Genomic DNA, 22,632 nt, shown 5'->3' on the forward strand with positions numbered 1-22,632 from the left:
ACACTAAGATTCAGAAGTAAAGTCATTAGGGAAAGGAATATGTTCCTGAGTAAAATAGACATATGAGCAAAAGAAACATCCAGAACAGATTTCTATGTGTACTGTTCAAAATGGAAAGTTATAAGATTACTGGCTAAGCCTTTTATATAATAGCATATTTTCTAAAAAGTGCTTCTTCTAAAACAATTTAAACTCTGTGTTTTATGTTTTATGATTCAGTGTTCAAAAAATATTGTAAAGAGTAAAGTGCCCTTAATGATGGTTCGTACCTTCTTATCAAAGACTGCACAGTGGGAGGCTTATCTCATTTCTCCCTCTCATACCTACTCAGCCTCCTTATTGCCCCTCTCACATCTTTGTTTCTTAGAGTATAAATGAGAGGGTTGAGGCTAGGTGTGACAACGGTGTAGAAGAGAGCAATGAACTTGGCATGATCTTGAGAACTTTTTGTTGAAGGCTGAAGATAAATGCACATGATTGGAATGAAAAAGAGAGAAACAACAGTAAGATGGGCTCCACAGGTCCCGAAAACTTTCTGAAGTCGAGTGGTTGATTGCATTTCCAGGACAGTCCATGCAATGGCAGCATAGGAGCTCAGGATGAGAATAAGTGGTATGACAACAAAAATAGCACTCATGACCATGAGAGTCATCTCATTTGCATGGATATCAACACAGGACAACTGCAACAGTGCAGGCACTTCACAGAAGAAGTGGTCTACTTTGCGATGGCCACACAGGGGTACCCAGAAGGTAAAGGAAGAGTGAAGGGCTGAAGTGGTAAAGCCACATACCCAGGATGCTGCAGCCAGCAGTTGGCAAAAACGAGGATTCATAAGTACAGAGTAATGCAAGGGTTTACACACAGCTACATAGCGGTCATAGGACATCACCACCAACAGAACACACTCTGTGGTACCCAGAGCAAGGACAAAATAGAGCTGAAGCATGCAACCAGCATAAGATATTGTTTTCTTTGGGCCCCAGAGGTTAAATAGCAGCTGGGGGACAGAGCTAGTGGTATAACAGAGATCCAAAGCAGAGAGATTTGAGAGGAAGAAGTACATAGGGGTATGCAGGTGGGAATCTAGGTGTGACAAAATTATGATGAAGAGATTGCCCATCAGTGTCATCATGTAGAATATCAATATCACCACAAAGAGAACAACTTCCAGATGAGGCCATTTAGAAAAACCCAGAAAAATAAAGTACCCTTCCCAACTTGCATTGAAATTTTCCACCATTTCTCATTTTCTCTTTTGTTTTATCCTCAGCTCTAGAAAACATGAAGAGATGGCGTTACAGTAAATGATTAATTAAATAATTAACAAACTTATATATACTTATATATACATATATAGAGATATTCATATGCTCATGAATATCTCTCATATTCATATTGCATTGACTTTTCATACATATGAAGTATATGCTTAATATAGAAAATTATATTATTAATTATTAAAATTATTAATTATATATTTATATGAAAAGCTGATGAGTGGTGAAAGCAAACAATTTCTATTTACTAGAAGCAAAATTATTGATAAATTAAATAGCATAACTGAAAAAAATGATGCAAATCTAGCTAGTAAGTTTTCTAAGGGACAATATATTTACACAATTTATAACATCCTATCACAAGTCAGTTATTAATTACAAATTAAAAATTAGGGAATTGTATGATAAAGAGCTAGTGGAATCCTTTATAGTCATGTTATTCAAGAGAATCTCACCAGTTTTTTGACAAACTAATACTATGTAGGTGGCTTTAGAACATTTTGAAAAGACACCATGTCACTGAAGTGATATTTCTGCCCTGATCTTGATAGATGTTGAGCAGATATATTAATACATGGTAGATGTGATAGAATGGTAATAGAGAAATCATAGCTGTTAATTAAAAAATTTATGCTAAGGTACTGTACTGATAAAGGTAAGTTGTTTTTTAGTGCTTTATAATTATTTTGTAAGTTTGGAGTATTCTTCAATAAAATGCTATCCACAAAAAGTACAAAATAATTTTATGTTCTATATGGATGTTTATCCTTTTACAGAAAAATATCTTAATAAGTATGAACTTCTCATTCATCTTAGGGTAACAACTGAGTAAATGATAATTGAATAAATGCCTAAACTGGATTTGGTAGGTAACTTATGGCTAACAAGTAAATGTCTTTAAATTTGTTTCCAGTGTTCCCAGATTATTTGTATTTACGTGATGATAGAAAACATAATAATTATTTTCTTGGTAACTGTACAGGCAATAATACATGTGGAGGGAACATGTCATATTGAGCAGTAATTTCTAGTGACTTATGCAAAGTAAAATGTGCTAATCAAGTTAGATGTGGTACAGAAATAAGTTTATTTGCTGATCTGTTTATTTGCACTAAAGATTATTTATAACCAAGAAACAGAACTTAATGGAAATATGAACAAAAAATCCCATAAACTCATTAATTCCTGAATAATATTTAAACGACAAAACTGAGTAGAAAGTTTGCTTAAATACTGCCTAGGGACTACAAAACATTGGAAACATTAAATTTGGTCCTGATAATGAAACATGGTTTAATACTTAAGAGTATCAGTAATGTAAACAGTTACTTTCTATAATACAGTAACCATTCAGGACTATAAATCAGCACATGGTAAGAAGAATTTTCTTGAAAGTCATACCCAAATACTACCAGTAATGTAGTAAGCCAAGAAGATCCCTTTAGGGAGAGATCACTGCCATTTGAGGGTCATTCAGAATTTTGTAAAAGGTCTTTGTGAAATTCTTTTGAAGAGAGCATTATAGGCAGTCGCCTCTGGAACTTCATGAACTAAGTAGCCAAGTGGCAGTTACGAGGACTCTATATTGCATGAGACAACTTTAGCATTTTCATCAAGAGATGTTTCCTAGAATCTATGGGATAAGGAAAAAAAAACTTATTAGACACAAAAAAAGAAAACATAAGAACTTGTGATTTTATTTTCTTATTATTAGAAGTAAGGGAAATAGAGGTTTTATCAAAAATTGCATTTATCACCTGGGGATAAATTCTCTTTTCTTGTTGAAAGCCAGAATTATTAAATGATGGTTATTCCCTACCCTCAGCACTAGCCATCAGAAGCCTAGGACTTATCTCTTACACTAACTAGTTAATGTTCAAGCAGTGCTCATTCACTCCCATCCCTTGTCTGAACATATTCTATGTGCTGTCATTCTGCAATTCTTCACCTGTAAGGCCGACTGGCTGGCTGGATATATTCTCTTTGAAGGCACCAGCATAAGCAGTCCTCCCTCTCTTCCTGACTTACTACATCATGCAAAGAGAGTAGAGCCTTTGTGATAATCACATAATATTGCTGTAGCTAATAAAGGATTTGTTTGTGGCCAAAAGAGAAAAATAAGAGCAATCAGTGTATTAAGGAATGGCCCTTGTCTAAGATCAAATGAGGTTTGTGGAAATAATGACAAATCTGATTTGATTTCTGTGACTGGATAATAGGCACATAAATCCCAAAGAGTCAATTAATGCTCCATAAGGAATTGTTTTCTTTAGTCCTTTTCCAGAAATAGATTCCCCATGACAGCACATCACTGTGACAAGGAATCTGTAGATTAACAACTGAGAAAATCTACTCTATGGTGTGTTTACAGAGAGGATGAGTTGTCCCAAGTTATTTGAATGATTTTTTCTTTTTTTTTTAAAAAATCTATCTGTCTGTCTGTCTGTCTGTCTGCCTATCTATCTACCAACCTACCTACCTACCTATCTACCTACCTACCTACCTATCTATCTATTTATTTAATATGAGTACACTATCACTCTCTTCAGACACACCAGAAGAGGGCACCTGATCCCATTACAGATGGTTGTGTGCCACCATGTGGTTGCTGGGAATTGAACTCAGGACCTCTGGAAGAGCAGTCATGGCTGATCTATCTCTCTCCAGACACTGGATTATTTTTCCTCATTGATATTTTAAAAGATAATCTTGTTTCAGTGTATGAAAGGACATCCAATATTTTATCAAAATGAAATTATTTTTGCTCCATTTAAATTGAATTATTCTTTGGATAAAGTTTTATGTGTAAATTTTCATGTGTGTAAAAATAAGTTCACTACACGTTACCTGTTACTGCTATTATAATATATTTTAATTACAACCAATGTATTACATATCAATAATTCCTTTTCTTTTTTCTTAAAATATTAACTAAAATTTATATTATATCTATTTCCGTTCCTTTTAGTGCACAAATTTCATAGATAAACTTTTATCATCCTCAACTATCACTGAATGTACCAATACCTCACACATACACAAAACCACCACTCTGCGCAGCTATTCATCATTTCCCTTTACTATAATGTATGCATCATTTAATAATAAATACTTTAATCCAAGAGAAATATCATTATGTGGATATTTAACAGTTTTAAATGTCTCCAATTTTCTATGAAGAAATTTAAAGGGTGACACTAATTTTGTGAATACCATAAGAATTCACCTCTTTTCAGGACCTGAAAAAAGTCTAATATTTTGGGCCAAAGCAGAGTGTATCTATTTTATATGGGAAGTATTTTTCACAACACTTGATAAACACATTTTAGTGTTCCTCAATCTATACAGTGCCAGCATATGTAGATATTTTAATATTCCTTTTTTGAGAAGGGCATATAACATGTTTTAGTTGATGAATATTATTTTTAAAGCAGCATTGTATTATTTTATACCCAAGACTCTTGAGAGAGAGAATACACTGAAGTATATGAAAAACTGTGAGAACATGATATATGGATTACTGAGGGTTGTATTGTAAAAAGTGAGGTTTAGTTCTTGTTTAATACATTATTTTTATCCACTCTCATTTGCATTAGCTTTCTGGAAACTATACATTCCACTATAGCATGATATAGTGGCACCACTGAGGATACTGACACAGTGGTAGGAGCTGCTTATTCTCATTTTGTCAAGATAAATGTTAAATATCATACTGAATATAATAGATTCAATTAAGTATATCTATCAAAATAATCTTCAAAGTAAAAGAAGTGAAAAAGCCCAATGATTTATAAAACATTGTGTTTTCAAACACAAGTTTATTGTGTCCACATATGGATTTGATACATACAATAAAGTCAACCAAGTTACTAGTTTTATTTATTTACTTTATTATTAAAATATTTTTGTTTTCTTACCAAGATAAAAAGATGTAGTATTAACGATCTGAAAAGAAACTTATTCTGGGTTCTATATGAAGGATAAAATAGAAAATTTGAAACTATTCTAATTACAAATTAAAGATATACCAATACATTCAAGATTCTTATCCACTTTCTCTTCTATCAAATTTAGTATGTCTGATTTTATGTTAAAGTCTTTGATCCACTTGGAATTGAATTTTGTAGAGAATGATAGATGTGAGTGTATTTGCTTTTATCTACAAGAAAACATTCAGTTAGATTAGAAACATTTGTTATAGATACTTTCTTTTCCATTGCATATTTTAGTTTCTTTGTCAAAATTCAAGTGTCCATAGGTGTGTGGTTTACTTCTGGGTCTTTCTTCTCTTTTTCCATTGATCAATCTGTCTGTTTTTATGCCAATATCATGTGGGTTTAATTACTATTGTTCTGTAGGACAGCTTGAAATCTGGAGTGGTGATATTCGTAGAAGTTTTTTTTAAATTCTTTATTAGATATTTTCTTCATTTATATTTCAAATGCTATCCCCAAATTCGCCTATACCCTCCCGCTGCCCTGCGTCCCTACCCACCCACTCTCACTACTTGGCCCTGGCGTTCCCCTGTACTGGGGCATATTATCTTCACAAGAGCAAGGGGCCTCTCTTCCCAATGATGGCCGACTAGGCCATCTTCTGCTACATATGCAGCTAGAGACACGAGCTCTGGGGGTACTAGTTAGTTCATATTGTTGAACCACTTATAGGGTTGCAGACCCCTTCAGCTCCTTGGGTACTTTCTCTAGCTCCTCCATTGGGGACCCTGTGTTCCGTCCAAAAGATGACTGTAAACATCCACTTCTGTATTTGCCAGACACTGGCATAGCCTCACCAGAGACAGCTATATCAGGGTCCCATCAGAAAATCTTGCGGGCATATGCAATAGTGTCTGGGTTTGGTTGCTGATTATGGGATGGATCCCCAGATGTGGCAGTCTATGGATGGTCCATCATTTTATCTCAGCTCAGAAATTTGTCTCTGTAACTCCTTCCATGGGTATTTTGTTACATCTTAAGGGGGGGGGTGTAGTATCCATGATTTGGTCTTCCTTCTTGATTTTCTTGTGTTTTGCAAATTGTATCTTGGATATTCTAAGTTTCTGGGCTAATATCTACTTATCAGTGAGTGCATATCAAGTGAGTTCTTTTGTGATTGGGTTACCACACTCAGGATGATATCCTCCAGATGCATCCATTTGCCTAAGAATTTCATGAATTCATTGTTTTTAATTTCGGAGTAGTACTCCATTGTGTAAATATACCACATTTTCTGTATCCACTCCTCTATAGAGGTACATCTGGGTTCTTTCCAGCTTCTGGATATTATAAATAAGGCTGCTACAAACATACTGGAGCATGTGTCTTTATTACAAGTTGGAAAAGCCCTCGTGGTTAAAATGTAAGACCCCCTTTCGGGGACCCCCACTCTAGTCTCAGGAGTGTGAGAGCACCCAAAGAAACACGAGGACGTTTAATTACGGAGTTCCGGACCAACATGCATCCCACACAGGAGTAAAAGGATGTTGGCCACGAGGCTCGAAAGTTAGGGGTTTTTATGGGGTAAGGGGCTTAGGGGTATGGAATTCAGCATAGCGACACACTATTGGCTTATTCAAACGTTAATAGAAAAATTACATGTACGTGCAGGGTGTCAGAATTCTGTGAGTTGTTGACTCAGTTCAGATAGCCCTGTTATGTCTTCACATTCCCTTTATCTTATGGTCAAGATGTTCCCAGGAATGTTTTAACTACGGGGCATACCCAGGTTTGTTTCTCTCTTTTCTCAGCCCCAGGCAGCCTCTAGGCTCACAAACAACCAGCAATTTCTGAGTACTTTATATGACTTACAGGTCTTGAAATTTCATCTTTCTTTCAAAAGGAGACTTCCATTTTGAGTCAAGCTCAGAGAGTCATCTGGACATGGCAGACTTCAACTTTAATTAGAAGGGTTTCCCCATAGACATATTTAGAAAATCCTGAGACATCATAACCTTGCCAAAACTGAACTGTGCAATCAGCAAAATTATAGAATGCAAGGTCACTTACCAAAAGCAGCATTGGCATCAGAATTGTATTCAAAACAATAAAATACTCGATGGTCAAGTTAATAAAACACATACAGAAAACAGTTACAATGTCCCCAAGAAAAAATATGATTTGAATCAGTGAATGCAAAATATGTTTTTGAATCAAGTTCTTCGGATTGCTAATTTTTCCTGAATTGTCCTATAAATTTAAGCCAATCTTCATGCAAACTCTAGGAGACTAATTTTTGTGAAAACCAAACCAAGCCAAACCCAGTTTGTATTTCTATGAAGCTAAAATTTTGTTTTATTGAAAAACAGTATTTTTTAAAGAACAAAAAGCTTACAGGCTTACCTTGTAGGTGATTCCTCCCTTATTGTAAGAGAAAGAGAGCAGGATGAGAGTAGGGCTATGTATGGGGGAAACTGAGAGGAGAGGGTGAATGCAATCCTGAAGTGAAGTGAATAAATAAGTAAATTAATGAAAAATATTTTAATGTAAAAGAAATAAATGCTTAGATAAACAAATAAAGACAAAAAAATAACATCTTAAAAATAAATGGGTAAAAACATCTTAAAAATAACAAAAAACCTACAGGCTTAAAGATAAAATTTGTTTAAAAAAACACCCACTACCCAAGGACACATATTTATGTGTCTATGCGTATGTATATATATATATATATATATATATACTCATATATATATATATGTCACTAAATGAACTGTGATGATTTGTAGCTATATGTTTCAGAAAATACAGTACTGAAAAAGAGATGAGAATATAACTTTCCATGATTTAATTCATACATATTGCATACAGACTGTGAACTATAATAATTAATACAATAAGTGCATGTGCTTGTTCTGTATTAGTAAATATTAAAAGCAATAGATTTAATGTAATCAGCATGTTGCTAATTAAGCTCACTTTAGCAAAAAATATTCTATTTACTAATACAATCTATCTCTCAACTCAGAAGTAGAAGTTTATGTTTCCTTATTATTTATTTTGAAAAAGATTTATTTATTTATTTTATGTATATGAGTTCACACTGTAGCCATACAGATAGTTGTGAGCCTTCATCTGGTTTTTGGGACTTGAATTTTAGGACCTCTGCTTGCTCTGCCTGGCTCTGCTTGCTCTGGTGCAAAGATTTATTTCTTATTATAAACAAATACACTGTAGATGTCTTTAGATGCACCAGAAGAGGGCATCATATCCCATTACAGGTGGTTGTGAGCCACCATGTGGTTGCTGGGTTTTGAACTCAGGACCTTCAGAAGAGCAGTCAGTGCTGTTACCCTCTGAGCTATCTCACCAGCCCCCTTTTATTTTTTTCTAAATCCTAGGGAGTTATTTTTGAAGAGATAATAGTTTATTTGCATGTATCCCTTGACAAACCAAATTTAATAGAAATTCCACAAATAAAAATTTCTTCAGCCAATATCTTTCTCATATTGTACTTCTCTAAATACGATGAATACATTAATTATCATATTAATTTATTTAAGCTACATTTTAAAATTTCGAATGTTTTTGTAACAATTTCTACTTTGTGTAACCTTCATTGGACACTTTTCTAAGTTCCCCAATTCATATACACGGAGACTGCACTACAGTCAACCAAAAATAAATAAAGAAATTAAAGAATAGAAATTAATAATATCTATTATCTAGATATTATTTCAGAATTAATCAATTTAAAGAACAGAACACTGAAAGTTTAACTATTCTATGTTTTATGATCTACTGCCAACAGATATCTCAACAAATCAAAGTGTCGTTCATAATGGACAGGAGTCTTATCAAAGACTGCACAGTGAGAGGCTTCTCTCATATCTTTGTTTCATGGAGTATAGATGAGAGGGTTGGGGCTAGATGTAACAACAGTATAGGAGAGGGCAGTGAATTTGGCTTAACCATGAGATTTTTTTGGTTGAAGGGTGACGATAAATGCACATGATTGGAATGAAAAAGAGAGAAACAACAGTAAAATGGGCTTCACAGGTCCTCAAACTTTCTGAAGTCAAGTAGTTGGTTACCTACTCAGGACAGCCCATGCAATGGCACCATAGGAGCTCAGAATGAGAATAAGTGGTACAACTACAAAATCAGCACGCATGTCCATGAGGGTCAGCTCATTTGCATGAATGTAAAGACAGGAAAACCACAACAATGCTGGCACTTCACAGAAGTGGTCTACTTGGAAATGTCCATACAGAGCTTCCTGGAAAGTAAAGGATTTATGAAGTGTTGAAGTTTGGCCTGTTGCTATGTATCAGAATGCTAAATACTGGCCACCAATATCTAGTTGTTCCCACGAACAAGGAAGAAATACTACATAACCTTGCTTCTTAATTTAAAACTATTGGTTGAAAAATGCCAACAGCTTAGCTGGGCAAAAGAGGTAGAGTTTCTGTTTACAGTTTTGGAGGCCAAAAAGACGTACAGAAAGGAGAACAAGCCATTGGGTGGGCACATCATGAAAATAGGGCCACAAGTGCTTGCTAATTGGAGTTACAAGTCATCCAGATAGAATGTGGCAAGTTACAACTTGGGATTATTGGCAGGGATTTATTTATTATATTTATTATTAAATATAATAGCATAGAGGATAGATATCTGACCAGCTCTAGTACTGATTAAGGTTTACTATAAATATAAAAGTTGTGTGTCTTTTATCTGGGAACTGAATTATCTATCTAGCATGGGGCAGACATCCACAACTGAGATTAAATACACACTACTAAAACAAACTGTTGAGATGATAAAGCCACATATCCAGATGCTGCAGCCAGCAGGTGGCAAAAATGAGGATTTATGAGGACAGAGTAATGCAAGGGTTTACACACAGTTGCATGGCAGTCATAGGACATCACCACCAACAGAACACACTCTTTGGTATCCAGAGTGAGGACCAAATAAAGTTGGACAATATAACCAGCATAAAATATCAACCTAGAGGTTGAACAGCACCTGAGGGACAGAGTTAGTGATATAGCAGAGATGCAGAGCAGAGAAATCTGAGAAGAAGAGGTACATAGGGGTGTGCCGGTGGGAATCTAGGCGTGACAAGATGATGATGAAAAGATTCCCTGTCAGGGTTATTGTTGCACCCACTTCGTCCGGCAAGGAAAAACATAACACGGTCGGATTCTTCTCAACAGCTTTATTCCTGGAATGCCTCGATGCTACCGGAACCCTGGGAACCAAGGGAGGACTGCTTATATACACCCCAGCACTGGGGAGAGCTATGTGTCCTCCTGGGATTGGTCAGTCTGCCGGCACTTTGATTTGTATGCACGCGCTCGGGAGGGGTTTGCACCAGATTGGGCTAGCGCCTGTTCAGTGGCTTTGTTTACAGAGACAGTGGACTGGAGGCCGGCGCCATCTTTTAGGCACCCGGCTGCCTACAGGTTGTTATGTAGAATATCAATATCACCACAAAGAAAACAACTTATAGATGAGGTCATTTAGAAAAACCCAGAAGAATAAAATATACTTCAGAACTTTCATTAATTTTCTCATTATCACTCATTTTCGCCTGTACCTTAAAAGGAAAAAAAAATCAAATAAACTTTATACAGTGTCCTGATTTTGATACTTTTAAGTATACTAAGTTAAATAAATGCTGCTTCTCAATACTTTCTTCAGAAAGTATACCATGGTTCTGGCAACTCCAATCTCTTGGGATCTCTGAGACAATACAGGTTTCACCTTCTCAGCTTCATACAATGGCCTCTCTGGTCCTTCATACACGAACACCCCTGCTACAGAGCTGGCCTCATTTTCTTTCCTTCATTACATAGGGCAATTCTGTAACTCCTATCCTTGACTCTAAGTCCAGAACCACATTGGTGAAGCTATCAAGTTCTACTGCTTGCAATGGATTCAAACATGGCCTTGTTGTCCATTATCATCATGGCAGAAAACATGGCAGTATTCAGGCAGACATGATGTTGGAGAAGGAGCTAAGAGTTCTACATCTTGATTTACATGCAGTAAAAGGAGAGTATGTACCACACTGGGCATAGTTTGAGGATATATGACCTCAAAGCTACCTCCACAGTCACACACTTCCTCCAACAATGCCACATTTCCTATGAGTGCCACTCCCTATTTTCAAGAATTCAAACATATGAGTCTGTGGGTGCCATTCCTATTCAAACCACCACAGTGCTTATAAAGATAAGTATTAAGAATTCAGTTAGAAATTATATTGGTTTAGGAAACATGGAAGTAATGAATCCATGCTTGTGTCCATGACTTCCATTACTATGAGCAAATGGCTATATTTACAGTACTAGGCATGAATTCCTTCCTAGTAAGCAGGATTTAAGTTCAATTACACAGCTAATGGTTACTCCTAGGATATAAGTGCCACTATTGCTTCATCAGACTTGCCTTGTTCAACCAGTCATAGTGGTTTGTAGGCTTTCAAATGTGTAGAATTGCTGATTGTTTCTCTCACTGGTAGCTGGCATAGCACCTTCTGATATTGTGAGAGATAATACACAGGGAATAAGCTTCTGATTGAGTTTTTATTCAGCTCTATTTTTAAAATGCTTATCTCCAAAGTGTGTTGTCTTCAGTAATAGATCCTGTCTCCAAGTTCTAAAAAGGAAACCAAGAGCAATCTAAATGTTATACCAATTATACATACTGTATTTTATTTTGAGACAGAGTCTTACTATGAAGTTGTAGTTTGCCTGGAACTTGCTATGTAGACAAGCTGACCATAAACTCACAATGATCTTCCTGTCTTTGGCCTTAAAGTGCTAAAATTAAAAGTGCAAACAGCCAACTGGAAATACAAAGCCTTTGTGCCTTGTCATGGTTATTTAATCTTTAAATAAGTTGTTTTTACGTCCATCAAGTATTCAAAGTCATTTCTCACCTTCTAATTCAAAGAAAAATTATGTTTTTTTATTTTATTTTTTTAGGTAAGAATAATTAATTATAAATTTTTATTTGATTCTCTATACTTTGAAAATTACAAATAGGACATGGTTACAAAATAGTCTAGCAATTCCTTTCATAGTAAACATCAAGCAAAAGTAAAACTATATGCCTAAACAAAACTCTGTAAAACATTATGCATGACAGTTTATTAGTTGAAGGAATGATAAAATGTGGCAAAACTGGAAATAAAAATGAGTGTTTGAGGCTGAAGGGATGGATTAGTGTTTAAATGTATTTGCTTCTCTTACAGAGGTCCTGAGTTTGTTTCTCAAAACCCACATCAGGTGATGAACAACTGTCTGTAACACCAGTTCCAAAAGATCTGATATTATCTTCTGGATGCCCCAGGTACCTACATACACATGACATATACTCTCACAGCCACAGTCACAAACTCATGAATAAAAATCAAGATAGATATAAACAAGTTTTGATATAAGCTCAAAATAAAGTAAAATTAAAGATGTTAAGAGAAAAGGTCAGTTGAATAGGCTACACTTTATTTCATTTGTATGGAAATTTAGGAAGGCATGTCTAGAGGTATAAAAGGGGAATTAGGTATTTCAAGCACCACAAAAGAAAACAAGTAATAATGACAAAAAATGCAAGATTTGCCTTTTAGGATAAAAAAAATATATTCTATAATTTATTAGTGACAATAAGTGCACAATTAGTGCTGGAGAAATCATAGAAGATGACTGAATTTTAAACTTCAAAAATGTAGCTGGAGCCTACAGAGAAAGCTAAGGAGTTAAGAAAGAGTACCAACTGGTTTTCCAGACAACCCAGGTTCAAGTTCCAAAACTCTAATCACTCTTCTGGCCTCTGAGTGCACTGAACACCTGTGCTCCACAGACATCCATGCAAGCAAAACACCTATACACATAAAAATAAATAAATAAGAATGTTTAAAAGTGAACTTTGAAAGTTTTTAAAACTAAGAAAAATTGCATGTTTTCATACATAGATATTAACTTATAATATTTTTATGTGTAAGTGGGAATGTACATGGATAAAGATACTGAAACTACAAAGCACACTATAAAGGAGAAATGTTGAAGAAGGGAAGGATCACAATAGAATGCAATTAATGTGAAAGCAGAAAGGAGGCAATTATGGTGGCAGGGTTAGGAGGGAGTCAATAGATAGGGAAAAATGGCAGAGAGTAAAATCAATAAAACAATGTAATGTTTGAAACTGTGAGAATGAAACACAATACTGTATACAATAATTAATGTTTTAAAAAAGTGAACTTTATGGTGTACATATGGTTCACATAAGACAGCTTATGTCATATATATATATATATATATATATATATATATGTGTGTGTGTGTGTGTGTGTGTGTGTGTGTGTGTGTATATATATATATACACACACATATATATATATATATACACACATATATATATATATATATATATATATATATATATATATCCCCCTTTAATTATATACAACAAATCCTTTCATTTTCCTTTATCTATATCAGTTAAAGAAGAGGTCAATAATTGCTGGAATTGTTTGTTGTTTTCTGTGGCACACATATGTTCTTTTTGGACTATTTTATCTATTATACTAACTTGTGTACCATTATACTTTATATACGTAGCACTATAATATGTTTAGAAGAACTTAAAATCTGTTTGTTTATCCTTTTTCATTATGGTCATGTTTGGCCATTATATTGGCAAAGCTAGTCATCCTATGTACCACACAATGAGAGACAAGAAGGTTATATTATCATTCCACAGCATTTTTACTAAAGTTGAGCAAGCTTATTTCAGCTATAAGGATCAATTAAATCATGTTGAGCTCATTCTTGTCAAATAATGACCTCCAATCTCTAGAAGAATGTAGATGGTAAAAACCAGAAAAGACCAAAACAGATCAATAAAGCAGTATCACATCTAGATATAATGTGTGTGTGTTAAGCATGTGGTTAAAGGGTGTAATGAATGAAAAACTTCATATTGGTCTTTCAATTATAACATATTGTTCTATATTATTAAAATTTCAAGCATATTATTTATTGCTTTGCAGAATTCTCTAAATTTTGGATTTCTAAAGCCATGTGAAAATGGCAGCATAAAGAAGTCATTTTCTTGATAAACTTGTAACATAGTTATGGCTAAATACCAAGAAAGGCCTATTGATGAAATTAATAAAATTGAAAGCTAGTTTAGTATAATATTTTGATTTCTTATCAAAAATACTTTCAAATGTGAAGGCATCATTTGGAAAAAAAATAATACTTAAAATTCTTATAATACAGTCTCTGTCAATTATTATTTTTTAATGGAAAAAGATCTTTGACTAATAAATAACCGGTTAATCTTAAAGGAATGAAATAGCTTTAAAAACTCCATCTACAGTTCACAAAGAAATGAAGATTGTCTTCACCACCCAACATTGCAGTCTCTCATTACTTCTAGATCCCTAGAAATAATTCCATTTTAGTTCAACCAGATGAAGAAGGAAAGGATTTCTCTGAAAGCATTCTATTCCCAATGTTTCTTGGAAAATATAATTAGAAGAACTATTACTTTATTTGACAAAGTCACAAACATACTTTCAGTGTTTTATCACACAATTGGTTCAACTCTCCAGGTTAGGACACTGAACACTTTATATCTCTCAGTACATCTTTGATCCTTTACAACACAATTTCCCAAATTTCTTAGACGCACTGTGTTCAAATTGTACCTAGTAAGCAGAAAGTATCAAGCACAGTGGATGCCTTGGTAAACATATGACCATGGGCAGATTTTTTAAAAAATATTTTTATTAGGTATTTTCCTCATTTACATTTCTAATGCTATCCCAAAAGTCCCCCTGTACCCTCCCCCCCACTCCCCTACCCACCCACTCCCACTTTTTGGCCTTGGTATCCCCCTGTACTGGGGCATATAAAGTTTGTAAGTCCAATGGGCCTTTCTTTCCAGTGATGGCCGACTAGGCCATCTTTTGATACATATGCAGCTAGAATCAAGAGCTCAGGGGTACTGGTTAGTTCATAATGTTGTTCCACCTATAGGGTTGCAGATCCCTTTAGCTTCTTGGGTACTTTCTCTAGCTCCTCCATTGGGGGCCCTGGGATCCATCCAATAGTTGACTGTGAGCATCATGGGCAGAATTATTAACATAGTTAAATTGCAATGCTTGCTTTTACCTTATGGTTTTCCTTATTTCCTTAAGGTGTTCACTGTGGTAAATTTTGTCTTTAATATTTATTTTTTATATTAACATATGCTGACATGAAATTCAATAATGTTTGGGAGGTATTTAGAATATGAATATTTGTTAAGACACCATGACCAAAGCAACTTACTGTTTCAGAGGTCCATGACCACGATGATTGGGAGAATGGCAGCCTGCAGTCAGGAGTGGGGCTTGATCAGTAACTTAGATCTTTTATCTTGAGACACAACCACAAAGCAGAAAGCTAATGAGTGATGGTCCAGTGATGCATTGTATTTCTGGGTGGTACTTTAAAGGACAACTTCATGAATCACTTTCACTTTCCACAGTTATCTCACTCATCACCATTATTTTGGAATATGTACTAAAATTCAGTATTGGAAACTTTAAAATAGTTTATTTGAGAATGTGGATAAAATATATTTCTACTATTCTATACTGCTAAGACTAAGAAAGACTCCCAATGGACGCAGATAAATGAGCTCATTGTTATTACTCCCTGAACATAATAAGCTCACTAATGAGCTCCGAAGAGTCCATCTTTCTAGAAATAACTGAGTTTTTTAAAAGGCTTCCTAACTATGATTTAATTTGGAAATGGCAGTTGTTCTTTACCCTGTCTGTAATGATTGGCTACTTTCATCTAAGATAGTGTTTTAGATAAAGAAACAAGTCATTAATTCCTTATAAAATAGTGAAGACCAGTATTAATAAACCAGCTACAACTCCAGTGTCATTGCTTCCTACTTCTCCAGAACCAAGCTAATCAAACAGTTAAAAAGTAAATTCTTACTTTTCTCAGAGCATATGGGAAAGAGAAAGAATCAACTAACCAAAAATCCCCAAGTACAATTTTTATACATTATGAAAAGAAATTTATTTAATTACCTTTCTCTCTCACTGAGTAATTAGCTAGATTTCAAGTATCAAGTGTGATTTTTTTTTCTAGTTGAGTGAGCCTTAAATCCAATTAGAGAGCTGATTGTTACCACCAAGATATCTGGCCACTACTGCACCTTTAGGGCTATTCTACCACATTAATCATTGATTCATAGGCATCAAAATATGGTAGGGCTGTTACTTGACTACTTCTTTTGGAAGCTTACATTATGTATTCAGAGTTCATTTTTAATTGATTTGGATGAATTAATCCATGGTAATAAAGTGCCAGAGTACTTTCAAATCTATGAATGTTTTTATATTTTCAAATCTCGGACTATGTACTCTTAAACTAGAAAGAAAAGTTAATGCAATTTTATTTAAAAAAAAAATGATGAGAAAATGTTTTAAGAATGTGAACTACATAAGCTGTTGATGGACATGTGTGGGAACATAAACTAATGGAAAGAACTGGTTTTGTTAGTCTGTTTTTATTTTCGCTTTAGTTAGTTGGATTTTTTAGTAGAATTATTTAATTCCAGCTTTGTCAGAATACTTAACATTAAATTTCAAGCATCTTTCAATTACTTCTTTGTAAACATTGTAAAGGCGACAGTATTATTCATGATATATTGTGTTTCTTTATGAGAAAATAGAAGGCCTTCCAAGGAAAACAACAAAATGAGAATGAGAATGCCAAAACTCCAGGAGGAGAGCTTCCTTAAAACTCTTTGCCTCATGAGTGGTTTTTAGGCATCACTGCCCGTCAAGCTGACTCTACCAGAGTGCGGTGGAAATTCAAGGCTTTGTTTATCTTTGTTTATCTTATTAAATTTCTCAGAAATCCAGGTCTTACCTTTGTTGATTCTTTGTAGTGTTACCATTTTGTTTTGTTTTGTTTTTTTAAAACTTAGTATGATTTCTGCCCAGATTCTGATTATTTCCTGCCATCTTATCCTCTTCTGTGTGTTTACACTTTCTTAGAGTGTTCAGATGTACTTTTAAATTGTTGGTAAGACAACTCTCTAATTTCTTTCCAGAGGCACTTACTACTATAACTTTCTTCTTAGCACGGCTTTCTTTGTTTCCCATAAATTTGGGTATGTTCTGCCTTCATTTTCACTGAAGTCTGAATTCTTTAATTTCTTTTTTTTAATTAGGTATTTTCTTCATTTACATTTCAAATGCTATCCCAAAAGTCCCCCAGACCTTCCACCCCCCACTCCCCAACCCACCCACTCCCACTTCTTGGCCCTGGCGTTCCCCTGTACTGAGGCATATAAAGTTTGCAAGATCAAAGGGCCTCTCTTCCCAATGTTGGCTGACTAGGCCATCTTCTGATATATATGCACATAAAACCAGAGACAGTGAAACTTATAGAGGAGAAAGTGGGGAAAAGCCTTGAAGATATGGGCACAGGGGAAAAATTCATGAATAGAATAGCAATGGCTTGTGCTGTAAGATCAAGAATTTAATTTTTTTTGTTTCTTATTTCTTTACTCAGTGACCCAGAGATCACTGAATATACAGTTGTTCAGTTTCCATGATTGTGTAGGATTTTTGTTGTTTCTGTTGTTGTTAAGTCCAGCATTAATCCAAGGTAGTCTGAAAAGATAAAAGGTATTATTTCAAATTTCTTATATCTGTGGATGATTGGTTACTAACCAACATTATGATCAATTTTGGTGAAGGTTCATGGGGTATTGAGAAGGTATGTTCATTTGTGTTTTGATGAAATGTCCTGTGGATATCAGCTCAGTTCATTTGATTCAAAATATCAGGTAGGTTTATTATTTTTCTGTTTATTTTTTGTCTGGATGACCTGTTGATTGATGAGAGTGCACTATTAAAATCCACCACTATTAATCTGTGGGGTTCAGTGTAAAATTTAAGCTTTAGCAATGTTTCCTTTATAAATGTGGTTGCCCATGCTTTGGGGCATAGATGTTCAGAACTGAGATGTCCTCTTGGTGGATTTTTCCTTTGGTGAGTATGAAGTGTCCTTCTCTGTCTCCTTTCCTTAGTTTTGGTTGAAAGTCTATTTTATTATATATTAGAATGGCTGCTCCAGCTTGTTTCTTGAGTCAGTTATCCTGGAAAACCTTTTATTCTGAGGACTTTTCTATCTTTATTGTTGAGGTGTGTTTCTTGTATGCATCTGAATGGTGGGTGCAGTTTTCACACCCATTTTGTCAGCCTGTGTCTTTTAATAGGGTAATTGAGTCCATTAATGTTGATAGATATTAATAAAGAGTGACTGTTAACTCTTGTTATTTTTAAGATGGTGGATTTAGTTAGTGTGCTTGTGTGTGTGTGTGTGTGTGTGTGTGTGTGTGTGTGTGTAATTCTTTTGTTTTGCTGGTATGTAATTATTTATTTCTTGTGATTTTTATGGTATTATATTCCTTGGGAATGCAGTTTTCATTCTAGTATTTTTTTTTTTTTTTTTTTAGATTTCTGGATAGATCTTATTTAAATTTGGTTTTGTCTTGAGATATTTTAGTTCCTCCCTCTATGGTGATTTAGAATTTTGCTGGGTTTAGTAGTCTAGGTTGGCATGTGTACGTTTTTGGATGCTGGAAGAAATCTGTCCAGGCCCTTGTGCCTTTTATAGTCTCTCCTGAGACACATTGGGTGGAATTTTAATTGGTATACTATCTCGAGCTTTTTTCCCTGCCGGCAAGAACACACTCAGGACAACCGGAATCTTCTGCGGCAAAGCTTTTATTGCTTGCTTATCAGGAGGAAAGACCCCGAACCTGGAAAATGGTGCTGCTTATATAGCCCACAGCGTGACATTACAGCATCTGATGTGGCGTGACTGCTCCTGATTCATTGCTTGCCCATCATCCCATTACTACACCACGATGTGGGTAGTGACTAGGCATGAGTTCACTCTTGCACTTGTGCATAAGGCTTGTTTACTAGTTAGGCGCAGTGGAAGCCAGCGTCATCTTATAATGGCGATTGCTCACTGCACGCACGCAATTGCTCGTGGCACGGCTCTCCACATCTCCCCCTTTTTATTTTATTAAAATTTGAGGCTGGTCTAGGCCTCTGCAGTCATGTCCATCTGCTATGGCTCCTGTCTTAGGTCATTCCTCCAATGTCACAGCCTTTCCTGTCATAGGTAACCCTATCGCCACCAGGTCCCGTATCTTAGGTTGGTCTGTGCATGAGGAAAGTTGCCCATCTCTGGATACCACAGTACTGTGTGACAGTAACTGCTAAATGACCTAGGGCGAACTCTATAAAAGAGGCCAGCCAAAAAATGAATTAGTAAACCTCAGCGAGGTGTAAGTGCTGATCAATGAGTGTTGAGTCTCTTACATCCCAGTGCAATGTATCCACAAATCTGTGGGACGCAATAGCAGAGAACTCAGATGCCATTTAGGTATTAAGCATAGACAGCCAAATTTCAGGGGAGGCCCCTTGTTCATTGGCTGCAAGTACTTGAGCAATCACAACCTTGTCATTAGTTTGTTGGGTTCTGAGCTTGCAAACTAACCAGAGCATAAACACAAGTCCACAGCAGGTGGCAACACCAAATAAACCTACCCCCACCCATTCTTTAAAATAAGAAAAAGGAGGTGAAATCCAGGAGGATAGACCCTCTGTCAATGACAGGTCCACTGGTGTCGAGTTGATTCTGAGAACAGCCTCTCTCAGTGCCTCAAGGGTCTCATCGATTCTTTCAGACCAATTTCCTGCAAGATACAAAGAAATCTGCCTAGACAGATGAGCAAACATGTAAATATTGATTTTTCTCAAAGGAGGAAATATGTGTGACATCCATTTGCCAGCTCAAAGAACAGGAGCTAATAGTGGAGCAGGACTGATAGCCTAGCCCTTGTAAAGAGTGTGATGACTGAGTTACAGGCCAGGTTTTTGGCCACCAGTGAGAAGAAATAATACTTTTGTCTGCTCTTGTATCTAAAATTCCCTTAAATTGCTTCCCTTCTATAACTAACTCCAAAGATGGCCTGGAATATAAAGGCATTATTAAGTAAGCAGAGTCATTTCCAGTAGAACCAATCCCTCTGGCAGCTCAAGGAATACCAGAGGAAGGAAAACAGCCATGTAAGCTTGGCAAAATTATTAGTTGAGCTATTCTGTCCCCTTGTGATATAGAAAAAATACCTTGAGGACAAGAACAGAGAACCTGAAGTTCCCCTTTATAATCCTGATCTACAACTCCAGGGTGGACAATAAGACCTTGTAGGCTGCAAGAGCCTGCCTTGTATATCTCTAATTGAACGATAGTCCTTAGCCCAATGATATTGTCTTAGTCAAGGTTTCTATTCCTGCACAAACATCATGACCAAGAAGCAAGTTGGGGAAGAAAGGGTTTATTCGGCTTACACTTCCATACTGCTGTTCATCACCAAGGAAATCAGGACTGGAACTCAAGCAGGTCAGGAAGCAGGAGCTGATGCAGAGGCCATGGAGGGATGTTCTTTACTGGCTTGCCTCACCTGGCTTGCTCAGCCTGCTTTCTTATAGAACCAAGACTACCAGCCCTGAGATGGTCCCACCCACAAGGCGCCTTTCCCCCTTGATCACTAATTGAGAAAATGCCTTACAGTTGGATCTCATGGAGGCATTTCTTCAACTGAAGCTCCTTTCTCTGTGAGAACTCCAGCTGTGTCAAGTTGACACAAAACTAGACAGTACAGATATCCTTTCCCACATATAGTACACAATCCTGGTGCTGTCCTTTTTATAGGGGGCTCTGCAGTCCTTTTTTAAATGTCCTGGTTTGCCACAATTAAAGCAAAGTTTGAGCTCAGTTGAATCTGAGTGCCTCCTCCCCTGCAGAATGGCTGCTGCCAATCCAGCATTAGTAAGCGGCCCTCCAAGCTCATGGCAACCTTTATCCAGTCCTGTAACCCCTTACTCTTTCTAGGTGTAATTGCTGATCTGCATTCCTGCGTAGCTTGTTCATAAACCAATTGTTCAATAAAGGCATAGCTGCTTCTGGGTCTCCAAATATCCTCCCTGCTGCCTCCGTCAGTCTGGTCACAAAGTCTGAGAAGGACTCCTGTGCACCTTGAGTAATCTTGGTCAAATGCCCACTTGCCTCTCCCTTCTTAGAGAGTGCCTTCCATGCCTTAATAGCGGCAGCTGAGATCTGAGCATATGCTCCCCAATCATAATCTGTTTGGTTAGCAGCATGCTGTCCCTGACCTGTAAGTAATTCAAACGTCCACGTTCTTTGGTCCCCTTCCATGGTGGCATTGGCCCTTGCCTGCTTCTGGCAGGAGTCCTGCCACAAGGCTTTCCACTCAAGATACATTCCCTTACTGGGGGCTGCAGCTTTTACTACAGTCTGCCAATCACCAGGAGTCATAGCGTGATTCGCAAGCCTTTCGACTTGTGCTATAGTGAAATTAGCGCTGACTCCATAATTGAGAACTGCTTCTGTGAGCTCCTTAATTTGTATATACTCTACAGGACCATGAACATTCCCTCCCTCAGCTCCTTCAAAAACTGGGAACGCTTGCTGCACTTTTCTCTGTTCCTCTTTTGGAATGATTGAATCTGAATATAAGGCTTTGCACATAAGGCTCTGAATGGTACCTCTGCACATAAGGCTCTGAATGGTACCTCTGCACATAGGGCTGAGGTGCACTAGGACCCTGAAGCCGACAGTCCGGAGGCTGAGCAGCAAACTGGCTTTCGCCAGCTGCTTTTTGACTTTTTCTGGACTGAGTAGCTTGCTTTTTATCTTGCTGGTACCTTTCTCCCTTATAACGAACTGCTTCCTCCTCCAAGTCCATTTCTTCAGAGGAGCTAAGTTCTTCATCTGATTATGAGCTACTAAGAGCTAGCCACTTAAACTCATCTAGTGGCGGGTATAAGTTCCTTCTCCTAGAAACCTCTGCTGATTGATCTTTTTTCTTTTCTTTTTTTCTTCTCCTTCCTTCCAATCTCTCCCCAGGTATTCTTCCCTGACATTAACTTTTTCTCAGCTTCAAGACCCGTGGAAAGGCCTGTATGCTTAATTGGTGCACCATGTTTCCTCTTTGCTCCTACTCTCTCTCCCCGCTTTACCTCTGATAGACTGTCTTGAATTTCGTCCAGAATTCTCTGCCCTGCCTTAACCACTTGTTGACATGTGAAAAGGAACAAAAAGGCTTCTAACACTGGAGATAGTTCAAGGCCAGACATACCTCGTAAAGCTGTAATGTGTCCTGCAGTTCTGGTTCTGCCCCGCGAACGAGGAATCTCCCTTGCACCGGTGTGATGGTAGTTCCCAGGTTTCTCGGTGCCACTTATCCCGAGCTTTTGTCCCCGCTGGCAAGACCACACTCAGGACAAC

At 36.6% G+C, this 22,632-nt stretch overlaps 1 protein-coding gene and 1 pseudogene across 1 annotated transcript; both read right to left on the reverse strand.

Annotated features, from left to right (window-relative positions):
- Positions 1-304: 304 nt before the first annotated feature.
- Olfr137 (olfactory receptor 137) lies at positions 305-1,243 on the reverse strand. Its single transcript, NM_146488.1, has one exon. It carries the CDS (start codon positions 1,241-1,243, stop codon positions 305-307), a length of 939 nt encoding a protein of 312 aa, NP_666699.1.
- On the reverse strand, positions 9,114-10,486 carry Olfr762-ps1 (olfactory receptor 762, pseudogene 1; annotated as a pseudogene).

This window comes from Mus musculus, chromosome 17 (assembly GCF_000001635.26).
Source record: "Mus musculus strain C57BL/6J chromosome 17, GRCm38.p6 C57BL/6J".
NCBI lineage: Eukaryota > Metazoa > Chordata > Mammalia > Rodentia > Muridae > Mus > Mus musculus.

What these genes read in the sequence shown, in the direction of transcription:
- Olfr137 (NM_146488.1), bottom strand. Translation starts at nt 1,243, where the DNA reads ATGGTGGAAAATTTCAATGCAAGTTGGGAAGGGTACTTTATTTTTCTG.